General features: G+C 42.3%; 1 protein-coding gene across 3 annotated transcripts in view; it reads left to right on the top strand.

Annotated features, from left to right (window-relative positions):
- Nucleotides 1-19779, top strand: part of ELAVL1 (ELAV like RNA binding protein 1) — a 45248-nt gene extending 25469 nt beyond the window's left edge. For 2 of the 3 annotated variants that reach the window (XM_048287521.1, XM_048287522.1), the window contains 5 exons: nucleotides 1199-1302; nucleotides 2085-2238; nucleotides 5361-5586; nucleotides 11690-11803; nucleotides 12885-19779. In XM_048287521.1, coding sequence (XP_048143478.1) covers nucleotides 1199-1302; nucleotides 2085-2238; nucleotides 5361-5586; nucleotides 11690-11803; nucleotides 12885-13209 — 923 coding nt within the window. In that variant the 3' untranslated portion in view covers nucleotides 13210-19779. The remainder of the gene's footprint in view (nucleotides 1-1198; nucleotides 1303-2084; nucleotides 2239-5360; nucleotides 5587-11689; nucleotides 11804-12884) is intronic. The other variant, XM_048287523.1, reaches the window with a different exon arrangement.
- The last annotated feature ends 1331 nt before the right edge of the window (nucleotides 19780-21110 follow it).

The following is a 21110-nucleotide window of genomic DNA, read 5'->3' as shown; positions in this document are numbered from 1 at the left end:
TTTCCTCTGATGTTTGTGCCAGGATACCATCATTTGACACCTGTGTCTGTATTTGGTGTTCCGAAATGTCTGGAAAGCATAAGGAAACTTCTTGTCAGCTAAGACCATTGCAGAGCCAAGCAGTGTGATTAAAAAAGGGCTATTTCACCACAGAATCCTTTATCATAACAGTTAGATTTGTCTTCCATTGTTAGGCTTGAGGACACTAGAACTTAATAACTTAAAAGTAGTGTATTGTTAGAGGAAAATAGCACATTTTCCTATGCATGCTTACGATTTTCTTTAGAAAATCCCACAGATCTGGCAGAGACAAGGAGAAGTTGGCTGAAAGAGGTGTGTCTTGGGTTGAATTGCAGTTGGTTTATTGCTCTGAGACAGTCTTGAATGTATTTTAGTTATTTTTAGGCCTACATTGATAAGAGCCTCTAATTGTTGGGAAATTGCAACCCAAAATGATCTTAGTATGTAATGTTATAACTGGTAGTAGCAATTGTGGAGATTGGAGATACAAGCAGAACACGTAAGTATCCAAATAAATATACTTTTCCTTAAATATATTAAGGATTTTTATTATTAATATCAAATTCTTCCTGTAAGAGTTAAGAGTAAACTTAGATAAAGTGATAGTACATGAATTGTCTGCCTTAAAGAGAATTTTTTGCTCTTCACTATGATGCTGTGTTTGGGAAACTTGCTGCTTGTTAGCTGTATTAATGAAGGATTGGAAACTTCTTTTTCCCTCTTGCCCGCAGGGGTGGAGGTTGGAATAGCCAAAAAAATCACGAGGCTCTTCATTTCTTACCTGGCAGTTCATCCGTTGACATTTTCTCACTTTCTGTTCTCTATCCACAAGAGTTTGTACTGATGAACTTGGTTAAGTGATTGCCTTTGTCCCACACCCATGAAGTTTGCAAGAGTGATCAGAGTTGGTGTTTTAGTCTTAAATTTCTTGCTGTTGATGTGTGCTCTGTCCAATGCCTGCTGTCTGTGAAGGCAGAGGGATATCCAGAGTGGAAATAAAAGACCTCCAAGTTATTTATGAGGTGTTCCAGCCTTGGGAAACCGCCTTGGCTTACTGAAATATTTGCTGTGTGGACTATGTATGTTGAGTTCACTTCTTGTTTGCATTTCCTTTCATTTTAGTTTGTGATAACATTCTTTTGTTAGGATTAATTTTAAAAAATGTTCTTCCCTTTAGGACACAGCTTAGGCTATGGCTTTGTGAACTACGTAACTGCAAAAGATGCTGAAAGAGCAATAAACACACTGAATGGCCTCAGACTTCAGTCAAAAACTATCAAGGTAGGAGCTCTTCAGTCTTCTCTGAAAACGGCGTTGTAGTAAACTTCATTCTGATGGTAAGGTTTGTGTGCTCCCAGCTGCAGCAAGCAGGAATCTGGGAGGAGAGTAATGAAGTGTTTTGAAGCAGCTTAGCATTTGAAGATTCCCTTTCTTTATATTCCCACCATTTTTATAGAAGTAGGGGGACCATTCCCAATTGCTGCCAGGCTTTTTAACTCATGCACATCTTGGATGCTTCATAATGTTTATTGTAAATCTTGTTAATACACACGCACTCCTTTCCTTATCCGAAACAACAGCCTGTGCTCTATGTGTAGGATTCACCCCTACTTGGGTGATCCTTGCAGCTTTCTCCAGTAGCAGAAATTAGGACAGAAAACTGCATTCTACTCGTGCCATCTTTTTATGAAGCATTAGAAAATCTACTGGCAGGACAAGTTCCTGATGTGAGCTGTGACAGGTCCAGTGTCCGAGTCAGAACTCGGGATTCTTGGCAAAAGTGTTTGCTGGGAGCATTGGTATTGGTCAGCTGCTGTCTCCTTACAGCAATGCTAATATAGTTGGTATCTCTTGGGTAAGCCTAAAATGAATGGACTTACGTAGGGACATGCCCTTTTCCCTGTTGTTTGGTTGATTTTCCCCTACTCTCTCCTGGTTCCATTTTTTTGAACTCCAGTAAAAATGTGTATGTTGGTAGTGGGGGAGTAAATGAAATTGGCTCATGACAATAAATTGATCTTCCCTGTTAATACCCTGAACATGTATTTCTATTTCTTTTAAAGGTGTCCTATGCCCGCCCAAGTTCTGAAGTTATCAAGGATGCTAATTTATATATCAGTGGCTTGCCCCGGTCAATGACACAGAAGGATGTAGAAGATATGTTTTCCCGTTTTGGGCGCATCATCAACTCACGTGTGCTTGTGGATCAAACCACAGGTGAGTTCTGGGGCCCTGGCTGCACAAAACTGGAGTGTACAGCATGTGTTTGGTGTTTTTCTGAGACTAGCAGTACCTAAACTTAAGTAAGTTAGCTTGTGGAAGTCTAATCATGACATCTGGGGTCAACCACTGATAGAATTTTAACAGGATATCCATGTTCGGTGACTTTTTTAAAACACAGAATGACTCATGCTGCCTCTTTGCCAGCTTACAGCCCAAACCTTGGACCATACTAAAATAGGATTATTGTCATTTTTATCAGTTACTGATTTGCCAAATCTACTTTCTTGCTCTGACACTTGCTGTCACTGCAGTGCACTGTGTTTCTGGGCCATGTGTGTAACCTGGAGTGCTGACCTTACCTTGGCTTTACATGCATGCAGCTCTTATGCACAGGTCAATTCCAGGCCATAGTTACAGATTTAAAGCAAAACAAAAATGTGTTTTGTCTTTTGTACCAGCCTGGAACTCACTCACTCAATTTTCTCATATTTTAAACCATTTGAGATGTCTTACAGGCCTCTGTGGTTATTGCTAAGCAAAGGAATTAATTTCATACACTTAGTACTGCCCTGAAAATTCTAAATGTATTTTGCATATTGAAAAAAAAAAAAAAAAGAGAGGGGAGAAGTTACTTAGTTAGGCACTTGGCTCAGGGGAAACCAAAGTTAAGGTTTTCTTTATGATGGTAATTCTGACTCTGTGTTACAATGTATTTTCAGTTTTAATTTCTTACCCCATTATTTCAGACAGTATAACTGCAGAGTCTGGCTTATCCTGTCACCCAGGTGTTCTGTGGTTTTACCAGTAGCCCATATGTCATGTATTAATCTGGAGAGAGCTTTTACAAATACACTTTTCATTGATTATGCATGTCCTGTATTAGAAGACAATCTAATTCTAGCAATTCCGCATTTAACGTTTATAACTGGGATGTGCATTCATACACATCAGTTCAGAAGCAGCTTTCCTGCTCTGTGAGGAATCTGCTGTGGTTTGGAGTGGGCCACCAGCAGCTCCTGGTGGGCTCAGTCTGAGTGCAGGCTGAGGTCTGCAGGGCTGTGTCCCCATCAGAGCCAGCTCCTGGTGCAGGCACCACTTGCAAGTATTTGGTCAGATGGTGCTGCAAATGTGACTGTGCATCAGAGCAACCTGAGGTGACTTTGTGAGATCTGGGGACTGACATGGCAGACACTCCATGGTTGAGTGAGGAAAATCCCATCCTGCCTTTCCTGGAGAAAATTATTTGTTTTGCTCAGCTCCAGTACCTGCATGGTTCTGTCTCTAGAGCTGGTTATCCAGGGCACAGCTGTAATGAGAAACAAGAAAAAGACTTGTGGAGCACAGCAAACATATTAATGCAAGTGTCCAAATTAGTCATCCCTCTCTGTCAGTCTGTGGGGTCTGGAGAGCATCTGGATTTGACAGAGCTGTAAAATGAGATGACAGAAGTCATACAAATAAAATCTCCCCAAGAATAATACAGTTTTCATGTGTGTGCTGAGGCCTGATGCTGTGTAATTCAGCTCAGAATACAGCCTGCTTCCCATAGCCTTAACAATGCATTGACTGGAGAGTGGCTTCTGTTACACCTCACAGTTCATGCCTGCAGAGCCTGGGCTTGCTGTCCCACCAGGAGTGTAGCTGTGCCTTGGCTTTAAGCCTGCCTTTCATATCTTGGTCTACTCCCACTTAAGACGTGTTTTAATTTGTCCTCAGCTGTACCTTCTCACAGAGGTGGTGCTCCAGCTTTTGAAAATTATTCTGTTTAAAAATACACTTTCTACAGTATTTATATTTTAAGTGAATGCTTTGAGAAGCACTAGGATGAGCAGCATGAAAGTGGAGGAGTCACAGTAAGCAGAGCTCTAGGATGGGCCTTGCTGAGTTCTTAGTGGTGCTGCTACTCCGGGCCTTCCCAGGCTGGGACATACCGTGCCCCCTGGCACGGGAGGCTGATCTCAGTGGTACCTGAGCACATAGTGCTGTCAGCTCTACTCTGGTGAGCCCATCTGGTGTTATTTATCAAAATGCAAACACACCTTGCTTGCTGCAGGCCCAGGTTTTGACATGTTGCATTTCCTTCTGTGGAACAGAGAAAATGATCCTCAACTGTTAATCAACAACCTTGTGATTTATGATAAGCTTAACTTCTGTATCTGGCTTTGAAGATGGTCCTGGGTGGATGTGAAAAAAACATGAAAGTATCTGATATGTCCCTTTCTGAAACAGAGCTAGTGAAGACCTACATTTAGTCTGGCCACATTATCTGCTTTGGGATGGCATTTAAACAAAATGTGCCCTATTAGCTTCACTGTGATAAACCGTATTTTCAGCCTAAGGTCAAGTCACAGATGAGAAGCAAGGGGAGGAGAGGAGAGCTCAAAGGGAATAACTTGTACCTCAGTCAGAAGGATAACAGCATCCAGGGCCTGGGACTAGGGAAAAATATGCAAATGTTTAACACTGTGACATTGGTTCAGTTCAGCTACCAAGAGGTAATTCTTCATTGATTTTAATGAATAAAAATAATGTATGTGCCAGCTGGAAATAACGTATGTGGTGCAGGTGAAATTGTGATCTCCCCATAAAAAAGGTGAAAGTCCTTTATTCTAGTCAGACATTTGTTCCCTCATCTCTGAACCTGAGTTTGTTTGCAGCATGGAAAAATGAAAACATTTGCAAAAATTAAATTCTGTGTTTGCAGATGCTTTTTAGTGATAAAAGTAATTGAAACTGAGGGGTTTTTAAACAACTGGAATTAATTCTTTTTTTTACTTAATTTGAAATGTTGAGTTTTTTGTGAATGGAAATGTCAGTTGGTGATGAATACCATGGAATTCTACCATGTATTTTTTTAAGCGTTTAGTCACTGTGGTTGTTATAGCTGAAATGAGTATGCTAATTTGTCTTTGGTTTCTTAATTTTGTACTTTATGCTTCAGCTGCTGAAGAACTGTAAATGTAGAGAACTTGAAAGCTGTGACCATAGAAATACTGAACTTTTTTTGGGTTTTGTTTTCAAAGTTATTTTGAGTTTATCCTGAACTTCAATTTTTTATTTTTGTTGTTGTTTTTGTTTTTTTGTTTGTTTTTTTTTTTTATTGGTTTGGTTACAAGGTTTGTCCAGAGGGGTCGCATTTATCCGGTTTGACAAAAGGTCAGAAGCAGAAGAGGCAATTACAAATTTCAATGGTCACAAACCCCCAGGTTCCTCCGAGCCCATTACAGTGAAGTTTGCAGCCAACCCTAACCAGAACAAAAATGTGGCACTGTTGTCGCAGCTGTGTCATTCACCAGCTAGACGGTTTGGAGGGCCAGTGCATCACCAGGCGCAGAGATTCAGGTAGGTTAGGAAGAATAAATGCATTTAAGGCTGTGCTCCTGTTCCCGTGTCCGTCTGGGGAGCTGCGGCCCCACAGCTGGGCAGTTATACCTTCATTGCAGCATGTGTGAATGAATACATAGTGCACTTTGTGTTCTGCAGTGTTATGTAAATAAACTGTTGCATTAAAATATGATTAAAGTAAAATCTTACTTGTAACATTTATATTGAAGTTAGTATGTAAAGGTACCTGCACTCTGGTGTCTGTTTCCACTACTGGGCTACAGTGAGGGGACAGCAGCAGCAGGTTCCAGGTGGGTGTTGGTAGGTGCCTGTCTCAACAGATCCCCATTCTGTGGTCTGCATATCTGAACACAGATAGAATTTGGCAACTTAATTAAAGCTCTGAATCGTTGGTTCCAGCAGGGAGGTGTTACAATAAGAGAGGAAAACCTTATTTCTGACGAGGAGGTTTTGTGGGATTCCTGCCTGCATTGCAAACTGTGCAGGGTTCTGCCTTCCTTCGAGGCCTCATGACTTCACTGGTGAGAATATTGAGTAGTTGCAGCATCCTGTCTGCTTCCAGGGCTGTGGAAGACACTGTGCTTTGCCATAGAAAATTGCTTTGGTTGCTTTGAGTATAAATTGCTTGAATTGGAAATGCCTTGGGTTCTCATGGAGGAAGCTGATGGTTGGAGGGTGCTCTGGAAAATGCTCTATATTGACTGTCTTGCAGAGAAGCAATGGGCTTTGAGATGATGTATGTTTCTGAGAGCAGTGGTTCCCTGTTGAGAATTTACTCTTTTTTTGTTTTATTTTTCTCCTGTGAGGGATCCAATGAGCTCAGTTAAATTGGACTACAGTCTTAGCCAGCTTTTAGCTGTGCTGCTGTTCCAGTGTTGCTGTCACCTGCCCATAGTCCTGTAGCTCAGCATTTCAAGCACAGCTCTGTGTAATGGGTCTCCAGAGAAAATTGGTGGTTTGTAGTCAGCTGTGGTTTTATACTGAGCGTGGTTAAACAGTTTGCCCAGGGAGACAGTGAAGTTTCCATCCTTGGAGATGCTGAAACCTGGCTGGAATTGATACCAAAAGGGTTAATCCAATTTCTACTGTGCCTGTGTAGTTTTAGCAGGAAACAGGGTATCCAGGATCTGCTTTCTCAGCAAGGGTGGTTGGAAGATAAGGGGAAGACATCTGGCTTAGGAATGCAGCCACGGCTAAAACAAGGACTGAACCTGGGAAGCTGGGGAGGGCTTTATGGTAATAAGCAAAACATGCCCGTGGTGACTGTGTATAAGCAACACACTTGTAGAAGATCATGTGCATGCAAGGTGGAGTTATCCCCCGTGCAACCAGGCCTATAATGAATAATGCCCTTCTTAATGCTGTATTGGTGTTAAGGAGTTTTATTTTGACCGGTTTTCAGTGAGTTTTGGTGACAGGATGAGCCTAAGCAACCTGTTCCAGGTGCCCTGCTTCAGGCAGGGGGATTTATTAGAGGATTTCCAGTGGTCTCTGCCAGCCTCAGTTGTCCTCCAGTTCTCTTCAGCTGTAGCCCAGGGAAGTTTAGCTCAGGCAGCTCCTCGTTTCCCCGAAGCAGACACCCAGATCTCCACACCAAACCTTCTGAGCCATGCCAAGGAATGAAATTCTGCATTGTTTGCATTTAGGTGAATTATTAAAAAACTCTACCTATCTGCCCTTTGTCTCAGCCAGGGCTTCAGTGTGTCCTGGTCCTAGTAAAATCTTGAGACTTATGGCTCATTTCTTCATTCTTAACATTCTTAATTTAATTGGACATTTTCATCATTCTTCCCTCTAAAGTTTATGCCAGGATCAAAATGCATCAGAATAAGCAGTGTAAATAATATTCACATTCATAATTAAGAGACCGAATACCTTTAATTCAAACCTATAATGATCACTCAGGAACAATAAAAATGATTAATGTATTTATGTTAATTGTTGCTGGTGAAACTAAATTTTAATAACCAGTTTGTTCATTTTTCTCTTACTGTAGCATTTAGAGCAGCATTAATGTCAAATTTGTGTGCGTTTTGTAGAATCACAGACTGGTTTGGGTTGGAAGGGACCTTAAAGCTCCTCCAGTCCCACCCATGAGGGACACCTTCCACTATCCCAGGCTGCTCCAAGCCCCGGCCAGCCTGGCCTGGAACACTTTCAGGGATGGGGCAGCCACACCCCGTGTTCCTCTAGGCTTGGGATGTCATAGTGGGGGGTTAAGATGGGAGAAAATGTTCTGTCTCTGTTCCGTTCCTGCTGCCATGGGAACTGTGTCCCCCTGGATGTCTGTGCCCAGTGCTTGTTTGTCAGCACGCTTTGGCTGGCTGCTGCTCTCAGTGACAGACCTGCTGGTGGGGAAAGGGCTGAAGATTTTGAGGTCCCACAGCCTGGCAGAGGGTGGAATAGAACAGCTGGGGGTCAGGCCATGCTTTCAGGAAGATGCTGTGGACGCAAGAGCCGCCTCTTGACTTGCAGACACAAACTGTCCATCTCTGCCTTGTCCCAGACTTGAAGAACTCCAACACTTACTACAAAGCATCCTTCCCTGAGTCGCCGATGCAGGCACATCGGTACACGTATGCACAACTCTTACCCCTGGAGTCATGGAATGAGTAAGGTTGGAAAAGACCTCCAGCATCATCAAGTCTGTCCTGCAACCCTCTGTATTTTTCTTCCCACCTTTAGTGTTAGCTTCAAGTTTTTTTAGTGAGTCTGTCTTCCTTGAAGGATCAGCTTAGCGGTGGTTAAGATCAGGACCCCGAGTTTGGGTTGAGTCTTGTTTGTTTTGGTAGTGAACAAGAAATGACAAAGGGATAAGCAGCTTCCACAGAGCTTGCAGTCTGTATAAATTAAAGTTGTGACCTCCTGCTCCACAGAGGTTGAATACTTAACCTGATATTTTGATTACATTTCATCTCGTTTCATCATAATCCCTGTAAATCCAGGATTAAGCCTTTAGTATCTAATTTGTAATTATTAATTTCCTACAGAAATTTCTCCAACCCTTTGTTTAATGTTCTATTAATCCTTCAGAGTTCCTGTGGTATTTGTGGCTCACATCAGGAACTGGTCTTAGTGCTGTGTCCCACTGGATTCCTGGACTAATTCAAAGACCTGGGCTCTCTGCTTCCACCCAGAGGGAATGATGCCACAGCATGGGGTTGTGTCTGGAACACAGACATCTGGGGCAGGGGTTTCTTTAGGGTGTAAGATTTGTTTACTTAAAGAGAATAGCAGATCTCCAGGTGCTGACCTGTGATGAAGTGGAGGGGTTTAGCTCCTGAAGCATGAGGAGACTGGCCAGGGCCCCTGAAGTCCTGTGGTTTTGCAGCTCACCAGAGCTTTATAGTAGAAGAACATTCTTTCAAATCTCAAATATTGCCAATTCAGCTGATTTTGCTTTTAGACTTGTTCAGGGTTGGAACCAGTTCCCAGTTCCTGTAATGGGCATAACTGCCGGTATCAGTGCATGAGTTCTGCCCTGAATGCCTGAAGGGGAGTCATTTCTGATAGTTCTTTGATGCAAGGGGAAGTGCAAGAAGACGTAAGTGTTTAACCCTGGTTGCTCAGACAGCTCCTGTATACCTGCTTTGTTTCACTCCAGTGAAATTGTTTAAATTTTCAGTTTTTAGACCAATTTTTAATTTGGATGCAAGCTGTGTGTATTGAGAAGAAACCGTTTCGTCCAGACTAGTATTTCATCAAAGTTCTGGAAGAATGTGGGACTGAAACCCCAGTTGCTTCTATTCTTCCATGCGTGGCTGTTTAACTCAACACCCTGATTTATTTCAGGCTTAGAGCTGCTGTCACTGAGTTCTCAACAGGATTTCTGTTGACCATAGCAGATCATTTCTGTAGCAGAGAGAGCAGAAAAAGTTGCTTGTGAGAAGGACATTGTCATTGTAGCTGCGCTCCTGCTCTTTGTGGAACTACTGAAAAATAAAAAGCTGCCAAGCTCAAGTGCAATGGCAACACAAGCTGATACTAAAACTAATGTTCCTGCTTACTGTCATCCCACGTGTGGTGCTGTATGTAACTGTCCTCAGAGTTCAGGGAAAAGAGTTCAGCAAAACCAGCACAAAGCTGTGTTAGGGGAGGTTTAGGTTGGATCTCAGGGAAAGGTTCTTCCCCCCGAGGCTGCTGGGCACTGCCCAGGCTCCCCAGGGAATGGGCCCGGCCCCGAGGCTGCCAGAGCTGCAGGAGCGTTTGGACAGCGCTCTCAGGGATGCCCAGGCTGGGGTTGTTGGAGGGGGCCGAGAAGGGCCAGGGGTTGGACTTGATGAGCCTTGTGGGTCCCTTCCCACTCAGGAGTTTCTGTGGTTCTATGAAAAGAATTTATAGGACTTGCATAGATGTGAGAAGAAATTGCTTTCATTTAGGAGTGTCATTTCTGAGATTACATCTTCCAGTGGGTTAAACTAATCCCAGGATCTGTTAAATGAAGCCGTCTGTCTGTCTAGTGGCAAAGGAGCAAAAGGTCATTCATAGAAACAAGAAGGATAAAGTGAAAAAGAGTTACAATTGAAAATCCACGGCTGTTGATACTTAATGCCCCAAGATGTTGGAGTTTTAGGTTAGCATGGCTTGAAAGAACCATCCACAAATAACACTGGCTACCGACTCTTAGGGAGGGTTGAAAAAGCAGTGTGGGGGAGACAGTATAAAAATAATTACAACAGCAATGAGGACACCAGCTGTAAGTGTGCTAAGACTGAGATCATTCAAATTACAATACTAAAGGAATTTTAAATCCACTTTCTCTGAAACATCCTGGATCTCTGTTGGCCTTAGTGTTTGCCCATGTTGGACAGTCTTTTAAACATCCTTAATAAGTATAACTTCCTAAAGGTCGTCTTAAATTGGTGTGGCCACAAAAATCTGTCCTGGTAGGACAGAGAGCTGTGTGTCAGCTGCTCCAGGCCCTGCTCATGCAGGCTGTTACCCTGAGATGAGCCAGAGATCTGGTGTCCCTCTTGTGCAGAGTGAGAACAGAGGCTCATCAGATTGGCTGAATTGTATTTCCTAGGGTTTGGGGTTTTTTTTGAAATTACTTTTCTAGTCTTTTAGGGGACTGTTTTGGTTTTACCCTGTTTTGTTCGGGTTTTTTTATAAACCTGTAACAGTTTTGTGAGTCAAAGCAGGAAGAGAGGAGAATCTGTTTGAACATAAGTGTATCCAAAAAGCAGAGGTACTTGCTATTTTAAATTTTTTTGTCTGTAACAAGCATTTAGATTTGTTGTTTTCTTGCATTTAATACCAGTTGCTCTTCTACAACTGATGGCAGTCCTTGATGTGGTGTTACCTGGGCTCATGGGCAGAGCCTGAGCCTTTGGGGCAGGCAGGGGCAGAGCTATACTGACTGCTGGAACCAACGTCAGGCAATGCTGAGCTCAGTGGTTTGAGCAGGGACCCAGGACTGGTGATCTGTTGAGATGAAAACTTGATGGATATTAAGATAAATTCATCCTACCAGATCGTTACTCACTTGGAAAGAAGCTCCAGAGCTGAAGGTGTCTGTCAGAACAAGTAAGTGTATCAAGCATGCAAGCACAGGAACGTTTTTATACAAAGGCAAAAGAAATAGCAGATGTGTCACCTCATCATCAGATCACACGGGTTGGTATGTCTCATTCACCTTGTGGTACTTCTAACTGCTTTTTCAGTTTGGCTGTAGTACAAGGCTTCCCAAACTTGGATTTGCTTGGGGCTGGCTGCCAGTGTGTTGGTGCAGCTCAGGAGTGTCCCACTGTGTTCTGGGAGCCCCTGGGCTGCAGAGCAGCAGCAAGGGAGGGATGGAGTGATGCTTACTCTGGGGACAGGAGAGTCCTGGAGCTCAGGTGTCCAAGGCAATGAGCTCTGAGCACCAGAGAGCCTGGGGGAAATGGGCCCTGTGTGAGTGCACTGTGTGTGTGTGGGTGTGTGTGTGTGTGTGCACTGCCGCCCCTCTGCTCTCTTCCCTCCCCGTGCACCTCCTCAAGCCCTCCCTCCTCAAGAAAGGCAGTAGCAGCTCCTTGATGCAGGGCAAGGAAGAGTCAGAGGGGAAGCATTTGGCACTTACGCAGCATTCACTGCCCAGACATCCCTTCCCTGTTTCCTCCAGGTCAGCAGAGAATCAGGATCTGCCACCGCCCTGCTCTTGGCAGAGAGCAGCTCGTGTACCGCTTTTAAGGGGTTTGCAAATCACCAGTGGTACACCTCAATTTGGGAACCCCTGGTATAGTATCATTATATTTCTACGATCACATGACCTCATATTTTTAAATAATAAATAAGCACTAGGGTTCAAAGTGAGTTTTTGACCTGAACTTTTACATTTCCTGGCCTTTGAGTGCTTAGCTGTGTAACCTTCATATTGCACTAAAATATTGAGAAGCTTTGATTTTCTTGGAGTGTAGGCCAGAAATAGAATAAAGGGGAATTAGAAACGTGGGCTATAGGGAAAAGAAATTAATATAAAGCAAGACATAAAAAGGAGAAGGTTTTTGCTCTTTATTATGCATGAATCCTGCTGCGGTATTGTGAAGGAGGCAGGATTCAGGAAGAGTGTGTAGGTGATTTAAAAAATCCAGTTCAGTAAAGTCAGTTCTAAGTTTTCCTGGTATGAAGTTGGTGTAAAATTAATAAAACCATCCATACACACTGGAACAGTAAAACTGCACTGAGCCTGCTCATGTTGGGAGTGTTTGCCTGCACCTGCTGCCTTTGAGTGGAAAGGGAGTAGGTTTTGTTCTGTTTCACAAACGAAGAAATTAATACATACAATCTCTACTGCTCAGAACCCAGCCCACTCATCCCCTGCCTCAGCAAACCCAAAGAAACTCTTTGATTTAAGAGTTTCCCAACATGTTCTTTTAGAGGCAAGAAAAGGAGGATGGGGTGGAAAAAAATCTCCTGTGAAATAAGTGGGAGATGGCCAGGGGTGTCTGGGGCCTCTGGGGAGGTGCTGCCTGTGCCCCCAACTCGAGCAGTTCTGCAGCAATGCCCTGGACACTCTGAGCAGCCTGGCTGAGTTCAGAGATCCATCCAGGTCCCCTGGGAAGGTGATCATGTAATCTTGTCTTGCCTGTTCCTTGCCTATTTCTAGGATAGTTCCCTGTTGATAAAGCAGTTGGAATACTTAACTTTTTTTTTCCTGGCAGCTGTCAATTTGATTGTCAATTTGAATGGGGAAACATTTATGTGGCAGTTTTGATGTGCCATGTATAAAATATTCATTCTCAGTTGCTTCCCATTCAAGTTAATTTGCTTAATTGAATTGAACTTTTACATGAAATATTGTGCTTTTTATTTGCTAGGTTCTCTCCTATGGGTGTAGATCACATGAGTGGGCTTTCTGGTGTAAATGTTCCAGGAAACGCATCTTCTGGCTGGTGTATCTTCATCTACAACCTTGGTCAAGATGCTGATGAGGGAATCCTCTGGCAGATGTTTGGCCCCTTTGGTGCGGTTACCAATGTGAAAGTTATTCGAGATTTCAACACCAACAAGTGCAAAGGTTTTGGTTTTGTGACCATGACAAACTATGAAGAAGCTGCAATGGCCATAGCAAGTCTTAATGGCTACCGCCTGGGGGACAAAATCTTACAGGTTTCCTTCAAAACCAACAAGTCCCACAAATAACTTGCTCGTGCTTTTTGTATGGAATAGATAATGGAGTGACAGAAGTTGAAACATTTTTGTTAGTGTAAAACTCATTTTGCGCCAATTTTCACAAGTGTTTGTCTTAGTCTAAATGAGAAGTGAAAAGGTTTTATATTCTGGGATGCAACTGACATGTTCAAATGTTTGAAATCCCACAATGTTAGACCAATTTTTAAGTTCCTTTAAGTTATTTCATTTAAAACATGTTAAAAATCCCCAGAAATCTTAAGTAGATTGCATTAACTAGACCCTCTGGATGGTGGTAAAATTGAAGCATGCTTTCACTTATGAGACTAACATTTGTTTCATTGAATGTTGTCTGCAAAAACTGGAATTTTCTGAAAAATATCAGGCTGAATTCATTGATTTTCTTTGGTTTTATGTTGTTTTTCCTACCCATCCCCCTGTCCTTTTGTTCCCCCCCAGTTTCAGTAGTATGGAAGAAAAGTTGAGAAATACTAATGTTTTAGTCGACAGTAAATTGTTTGATTAATTAATATTCATTACTCTGTGTCTAGTTGAGGATCAGGCTTTTTAAAGTCAAGGTCTTGTAAGTAGTAGCATGCCAGCCTAACTTTAACACCATTGAGGAGGTAAGTTGCACACTGAGCAGTGGCCAAGCTGTCCAATTCACAGGTTTTAGAAACGTGACTTTTAAAGCCCACTTTGAGAGGAATGGACCAAAGAGTTTCAAAGAAACTCCGGGAAGATTTCAGAGTCAAAATGAAACTCCAAAAAAGCGAGTGTGAATATATGTTGCTACTTTATCAGACTGAATCTCTTCTGTCCAAATATTTAATGCATGGTGCACTACTTACTGGTACATTATAATGCAGCAAGATACTTACTCATTTTCCAAGATCATTGTAGTTGGAATTCCTTTGGCAGTTCTATTTTGTAAAGAAAAACCAGTTATAAACATTTGAGCATTGTATTTCTCGCATCCCTTCTAATGAGTGCTAGATTTTTCTATTTTAATAGGATTTTGTTTTGGCAACTAGCTTTACTTATTGAACACTCAGCAGAAAAGTACTTACAACTTGCAAGTTAGATATTAACCAAAAAACCCCTTTGATTTGTAGATTTAAAGATTAATCCCCCAGGTTTTCTGCAGACTGCCTTGAAACTTTGAGTTGTTCTGTTTCTGTTAATTTTCTTTTGCTTTTTTGTGTTTTTTGTTTGTTTTTACTTTTGCATTTAAGAACATTAAATTTGATTTTGTTTTGCTCAAATTTTGTTTTGTTTTTTATTTTCTGTTCTTTTTTTTGCTAAGTATTGCACAAAGTGTCTAGCTTTCAGAGTGTTGTTTTAAGGAACTGTAGCTCCTCTTTAAGAGAATTTTAATTTACTGGTTTGACAGATGAGTAGAAGAAAAAGAGTTTTGAAACAAGCACCACAAGACATCTGTCACATAGAAATGGTGTGCCACAGACTGATGTAACCCTCAGGTGTGCTTGGGTAGGAACCTGGGAAGGCTGACCCTGCCTGTGCAGGTGTGTGAGCTGCTGTGCACAACTAGAGACTTGGCTCTGGTGTTTATGTAGGTAGAGCAGGTGTGGCAGTGGGGTCTGTGGCAGTTAATGCAGTATCTCCTTGTTTTGCCTGAATCTCTGCCAGCCCCAGAGTTCATTTCCAAACTCCAGAGGCCAGTCCATGCTGCCTGCTCGTCTCGCTCCACCCCCAGCTGACCTTGCCCTGCGCTCGCCATTTGTCCTCTCCCTGTCCTCTCCTTGCCATGGGATCTGCACAGCCCGAGGGCTCTCTCAGCCTCCACATGTGGCTGAGCTGCTGCCCAGCTCCAGGGATGACCTGTGGGAGCTGCTGATGTTCCTGGACGTGCCCAGGACATATCTAAACCCTACAGATAGGCCTTGGCCCCGTGAGCGGCCTCCCGCTGAGTTTGAGCTTGTGTGCAGTGAATGCAGGTGGGATTTTTCCTGTCAAAACATCCAGCCTTGCCTCTCCTGCCAGTCTGTTCACTCCCCATCTCTTGAGAAGCTCAGTGGTCTGTGAAATGGTGACTGTGACACAGCGGCCAACCCACTCCCACCCCCCTGAAGCTGCTCTTGGCTGCCAGAGGTTTCCTTCCACCAATTCATCACCATCCATTTATTATGTCAATGATTATTTCTTTTCTGTGTACAAAGAGAGATTGGGAAGGAATCTGGGGGTTCTCCCAAGTTAAAGCTGTGTAGTACAGAGAAATTTTTCTCTTACTGTGTCCCGTCACTGCTGAACCCTGCACTGTCCTGTTCCACAGGAGTGGGCTGTAGTCATTCCCAGTTCCTGTCATTCTCTCTTGCTTTATTCCATTTAAGATAAATTTGCTACTGGACTAAGTGGGAGTTGCTGTTTATCACAATATATAGCTGGGGGTTCAGACTTGCAGCAAGTGACCCCTAAACATGACTGTATCAGTCCTGGTTCCAAGCACACTGGCTATGGCAGCAGCACATTGCTGTGCTGCCACTTCTGAAAAAACCCCTTCTCTTGGATGCTTTCTGGCATCGCTGTTCCTTGCTTTTTCCACTGCTTCCCTATTTTTCCATCTCTCATTCTTTGCTAAATAACAAGGAAGTACAGGATATGGTTTTGTACCGCTACTACAAGAATCTCTTTTAAAAAAGGTCTGATTCCAGCTTTCCTTGATAGTTGCTCTGATAATTTCCAGGCAATTGGTCTAAGCAAAGCACTGCTGCTTGAGTTGGGAAAAGAGGAAAAACTTCTGCTAATATCCAGAGCTGATACCAGAAGTAGTTTATGATCTGCACTATTCTAAGTCAATAAAACCTTGGCATAAATAGCTGAAGTACAGAAAAAATTGTGTATGTATTCTTGATGCTTTTGGTCCTAAACAGCAGCCTGTGCATCCTACTAGTAAAGACCAAAAGGAAACTTCTGGGGGTGGAAACTAAATTCTAACAAGACATCTGCTAGGACTTTTTCTACCCAAAAGGTAGGAGCAACTGATTTCCTCCTCACATCGTTCAGCAGACCCTGCTTTGAAGCTCCCACTTGAACAGATCTGTTTCAGGAGAGGTTTTGGCCTCTTAATTCTCAGAGTGTTCTGCTTTTTCATCCATTAATTTGGTGGAATCCAGGTGTTCCTGTCAGGTGATGCTTCTATCAGTCAGTGCTTGCAGGATCTTTGTAGAACCAAAGGGCTATCTCAAAGCAGAGGTCTCACATTGCTCATGAGATGCAGTGGTCTCATCGAGGTAGAGAGTTCTGGAAAGTCTTCACTGCTGGATTAGGATGTGATGATCAGATTTTGAAGACCTGTTTTTGTTGGTCTGTACTGGAGATGTGCTACGGGAGCAGCTGTGATGGGAGTGTTTTGGTGTCCTTTAGAGTAGGTTAAGGGTCTCTTAGGACAGCCCCAGGTGTGGCTTCTGAAGGACCAGGTGTAATTCCTGCTGCAAACACAGTTGTCCGTGCTGCTGTCTCAGGGGCTCGTGTATAGATGCCAAGGGCATTTGCTTCCCAGATGTCCACATGAATGGAATTCACCCTGTGTAAAACGCTGGCCACGAGCCTCATCACCTATAAACCTCCTGTTAACCATCAGCAGATAGGGAAATCCCACATAAATATGGAAGAGGAATCTCTGTTGTTGCTGTATGTGCTTGTATGAGCTGGCAAAGGCACGTGCAGATCGTTCAGGTGAGGGAATGGCAACACCAGAAATCCAGGCATGAGCAGAATCAGAGCAGCTCAGTGTGTTCGGTTCTCAGTGATTCCCTGTTAGATGGTGTCTGTGCACTGAAGTGTTGGATTTATTTTATTTTGTTCTTCAAGCTGCATTATTGTAAAGTTTGGTTTACTTGAGCTGCTCCACTCTCCCATCAGAGACTGGCCAGTGCAGTTACTGTTGCCTCCTGAGCCCTCCTGTGCACTGGGACTGGGAAAGGCTTGAGGATCCAGCTCTTAGGGTGAGGGGAGAAGTCACCATCACCACACTGCTGTGTGGCCGCACAGCTTTTCCTTCCCTTTGCTTGGATATGTTTTCTGTACATCTGTATCGTGTGAGCATGAAAACCACTGAAAATCCAGAGACAAGTCACTGGAGCAGGATAAATTGTCACCGCAGTGAACACTGGTTGGTCAGTGTGTGGTCACTTGCCTTGTCCAGATGACCAAAGGGTGTTTGCATGGAGAGGACACCTATTTTTGTAGGGGGATTGAACGTTGTAGTAATGTTATTTATACAAAGCAGTTAAAAATCTTTTTTTAAAAAAACCTGGTATAATTTATAGAAAGAATGTCCAGCAGGCAAAACCAAAATGATGAACTAACTGTAAAGGTGATCCATTATTTTAAAGCTGAGTTTGGAAAATGAATAGTCCTTAAGGTCCTTCAACATTTGTTACAATTTTATGTTGCTTTAATGTTCTGGGTAAGGTCAATAAAGTAGAAATTCTTCAAATATTTCAGGAGAGATTTTTTTCCAGTGCATTCTAAATGGCAATAACGCAAGTTTCTTTTTGGATAGTTTATCGTTACATATGTGCTTTAAAACAAAAACTTGGAGGATGTCCCCACATTTACTTTTCTAACACAATATACAAATCATATGATAAAATAAACTGTTTATTCAAAGTACCTCCTCTGATAGCTCTGCCTGCAGAAGGTTGGGGTTTGTGGGAGGTTTTTAACACACGGCTCTTGCGAACTGCTGGTAGCCTGGTTCGATCACAAGAACACGGAGCAGTTTGTCCGGATGCTGCCTCTGCCAGAAGGTCACCATATTTTTTATTTCCATAATGAAGAAACGTGTCCTTTATAACTCTGTCAGCGAAGCACCTTATTGTTACATTTCTATGTTTAGGCATCTGCAAATAGCTTTAGAGGGAAGGGACCAAATTCACCTTTAACATAGGGAAACACCAACCCCTTGAGCTTCCTGAGTGGAGCTGCACTTGTGTTTTGGCTTTTGGTTTGTTTTGTTTTTATTTTCCAAGAGCTGAATTTGTCACCTGAGGTACTTTAATCTCTATTTGGAAGCAGGAGAGCCTTTTTGTGCCTTCGGCAAGTTCCTCTAACATAGCTCTGCACTTCTCAAGGCTGGCTACTCAGCACAGCAGAACGGATAAATCCAGAGCTCAAGAGGCCAGTGGTTATTTTCTCTGGTTATTATACCTTATTGGATTTCTCCTTATTAATATAAAAAATAAAAAATGTGGAGTTCATAAAAAGGGTCTCAGTTCCCTCCCTCTCGCTCGGAAGAGGCAGTACCTCCATGACAACCAGTGGATTGAAAATCAGCATTAATTTCTAAGTGTCCACTCCTAGGTTGATCAGGTATGGCATCGTTCCCGTGGTTGCTTTTTGTAGTAGTCTCATGTAGTCAAACAAAACCAATTCAAAGTGTTGCTTTCTCCTCCTTCATCATTTAAAATCAGTCAAAGACTTTATGATCTCTAAAGCATAACCCACCACCCTGTGAGTGGGTTTGACGTTCAACCCTGGTGATTCCTTCTAGATCACACTCGATCAAACAGCAACAAAGGTTTAGAAATATTTTTCTGTTGAGTGGACTTTTCAGCACTGAAATTCTCTTTTGTTGCTAATGATGGGAAAACAGTAATGGTAGAACTGCCACCTGAAACCTTGGAAAATTGCTTCTGTGTTCACATTTTAGAATCTCAGTATTCTTCTACTGTTGTTCCTTATTTTTAAACATTTTTGAGCAAGGTTTTAGTGGTATGGCTGAACTTTTTCACTTGGTCATTGAGAAGAAAATGACTTGAGACGTTTGAAACATAAGTTGGGATAAACCTTTATTTGATGAGTAATTTGAATAATACTGTACTTCTAGTCTTTTTATTGATTTCCTTTCCTTTAACTTATGTAATCTTTTGTTTATAAATTAATCTGTTTGTGGGACAGAAGGTTTTATCAATTGCTTTCCATACTGTACAGTATATGGTTACACATTTTGTATATTTAGTGTGTTTTTAAGTTATTGATTTGTTTTATATCAAATAATTTATTTTTCAGGTACCATTTTCATTTAAACTTTGTTTTTACATGGGTTTACTTTAAATAAAGTATGACACTGCTTTCCAAATGTCTAAAATGAAGTTGAATCCCATTGTGTTATTTTGAGATGATTTATGTAAATTAACATATTTTAGAAATAACTGCAGAAATGTATCAAGTTCATACTTTGGTTGTGCTTCAATTCAAGTGCTTGGAAATTCTCTGCAATGATTTTTGAGCAGTTTGAAAAAATGGAATTTTTCATATTGAAACAGTTCAAAGATTTGTTGATGAAGCAGCAGCTTTGTAGAATCCTGTGGATGGAGTTATGAACATTGTTTTCTATATGGATTTTCAAAATTAAATGAAACAACTCATAGATATTTTACACTGGTGTTAAGACTTAAATGACATTATCTATGTTAATAATGCAAAGGAGTTTTGTACTTTTGTCACATGTTCATGGTTAGTTTTGTTGAGCACTTGTTTGGAACATACTTGGGATGCTTTTACTTGAGCCCTGGTGAAGGGTGATGTACTTCAAAATAGAATTAGGCTTTTACTTAATTGCTCATATTTTGTCTTTTTTTCCCTGCAGGAATTGGATTATTATTGTGCAGTTTGGAATTTGACATGTTTTCAGAAGAATCTGAGCTGTGTTCAGGAATAGGCCAATCAAGGTTCCTCCACTAAAGATTTTGTAACTTGTGGCCTTGTTAGAAAGATGGAATTAAAAGAAGGGGCTTAGCTTCCTTTTTATTTTTCAGGGAAAAAAGTCATCGTCTTTATCTTACCTTTTTCTTCCTGATTAAACCAAACCCAAAGCCCAGCTATGCTGTTACTCAGAAATGTGTAGTGAGACTTCTTCAGGGAGCTCTTGGGGAAACAACCTCAAGTTGGCATAATGGAGGTTTAGGTTGGATGAAGACTTTCTGCAAGTTGTGCCAGGGTTGTCCAGCCCTGGCAGCGGCTGCCCAGGGCAGTGGTGGAGTCACCGTCCCTGGAAGTGTTCAAACAACGTGTGGGTGTGGCACTTGGGGTCACGGGCTGCTGGTGGTGCCAGGTTGATGGTTGGACTTCATTACCTACCTTAGAGGGCTTTTCCAACCTAACAGCTGTAATTCCATGAGAAGGGACCATCAGTGCAGGTCAGGCTCCCTGGTTCCTCGGGTGCGGCTGGGGCAGGACAGACACCCCCAGGTAACACCCTGGGGGTGGTTCTGTAAGGGGCTTTTTCAGAAAATGCTTCTGAAACTGCATCCTTTTGGTTGAAGGAGCACATAAAACCCTGCTGGCTCTGCACAGACTGTGTTCCAGTCTTAGTCCCTTCTTCACCAACACAAACTTTTAGTTTTGGTAAGCTGAAGTCTGTTCTGCTGCGTTTCAGCAGGTGCCTCCTGTCCTTTAGTCACAGAAATAATCCCTCTCAGAGCTGGGCTAATTGTTGTATCTTTGAGATGTTGCCTCTGATTTTTCTCTTAATGGCTTACTGAGAAAAATAAGATGTGGAACAAGAAATATAAATAGTGTTTCATGTATGATGTCATAGAATGTGTGGCAATGCTGCCTCAGCTCAGGATCTCTTTCAACTCAGGAGTTTTTGATTTGCAGTTATTTTTTCTGTGATGGGAATTTCTCAGTTCAGCACTGTACACCATATGGAATTATTCATTGTGCTAAATTGGTAAAGAGCAGAAGTGAGAATTTTCTGTCCTACCAGTATATCAGTGGACTGTTGAATGTTCAGCATCTGGTGCACTGAGGAATGCTTCATCAGGATTTAGACCTTTCCTGGGTTTCCCTTTGCGTGGAGCTGGAACGCCTTCTCCATTCTTGCTCCCACCAGAGTTCATCCCATGTAGTTTGCTTTGCTCGTGTTTATTTTGACCACTGTTGTA

This window comes from Corvus hawaiiensis, chromosome 28, assembly GCF_020740725.1.
Source record: "Corvus hawaiiensis isolate bCorHaw1 chromosome 28, bCorHaw1.pri.cur, whole genome shotgun sequence".
Classification (NCBI taxonomy): Eukaryota; Metazoa; Chordata; class Aves; order Passeriformes; family Corvidae; genus Corvus; species Corvus hawaiiensis.
The sequence above is the reverse complement of the archived record's forward strand: the minus strand, read 5'-3'. Positions and strand labels throughout refer to the sequence as shown.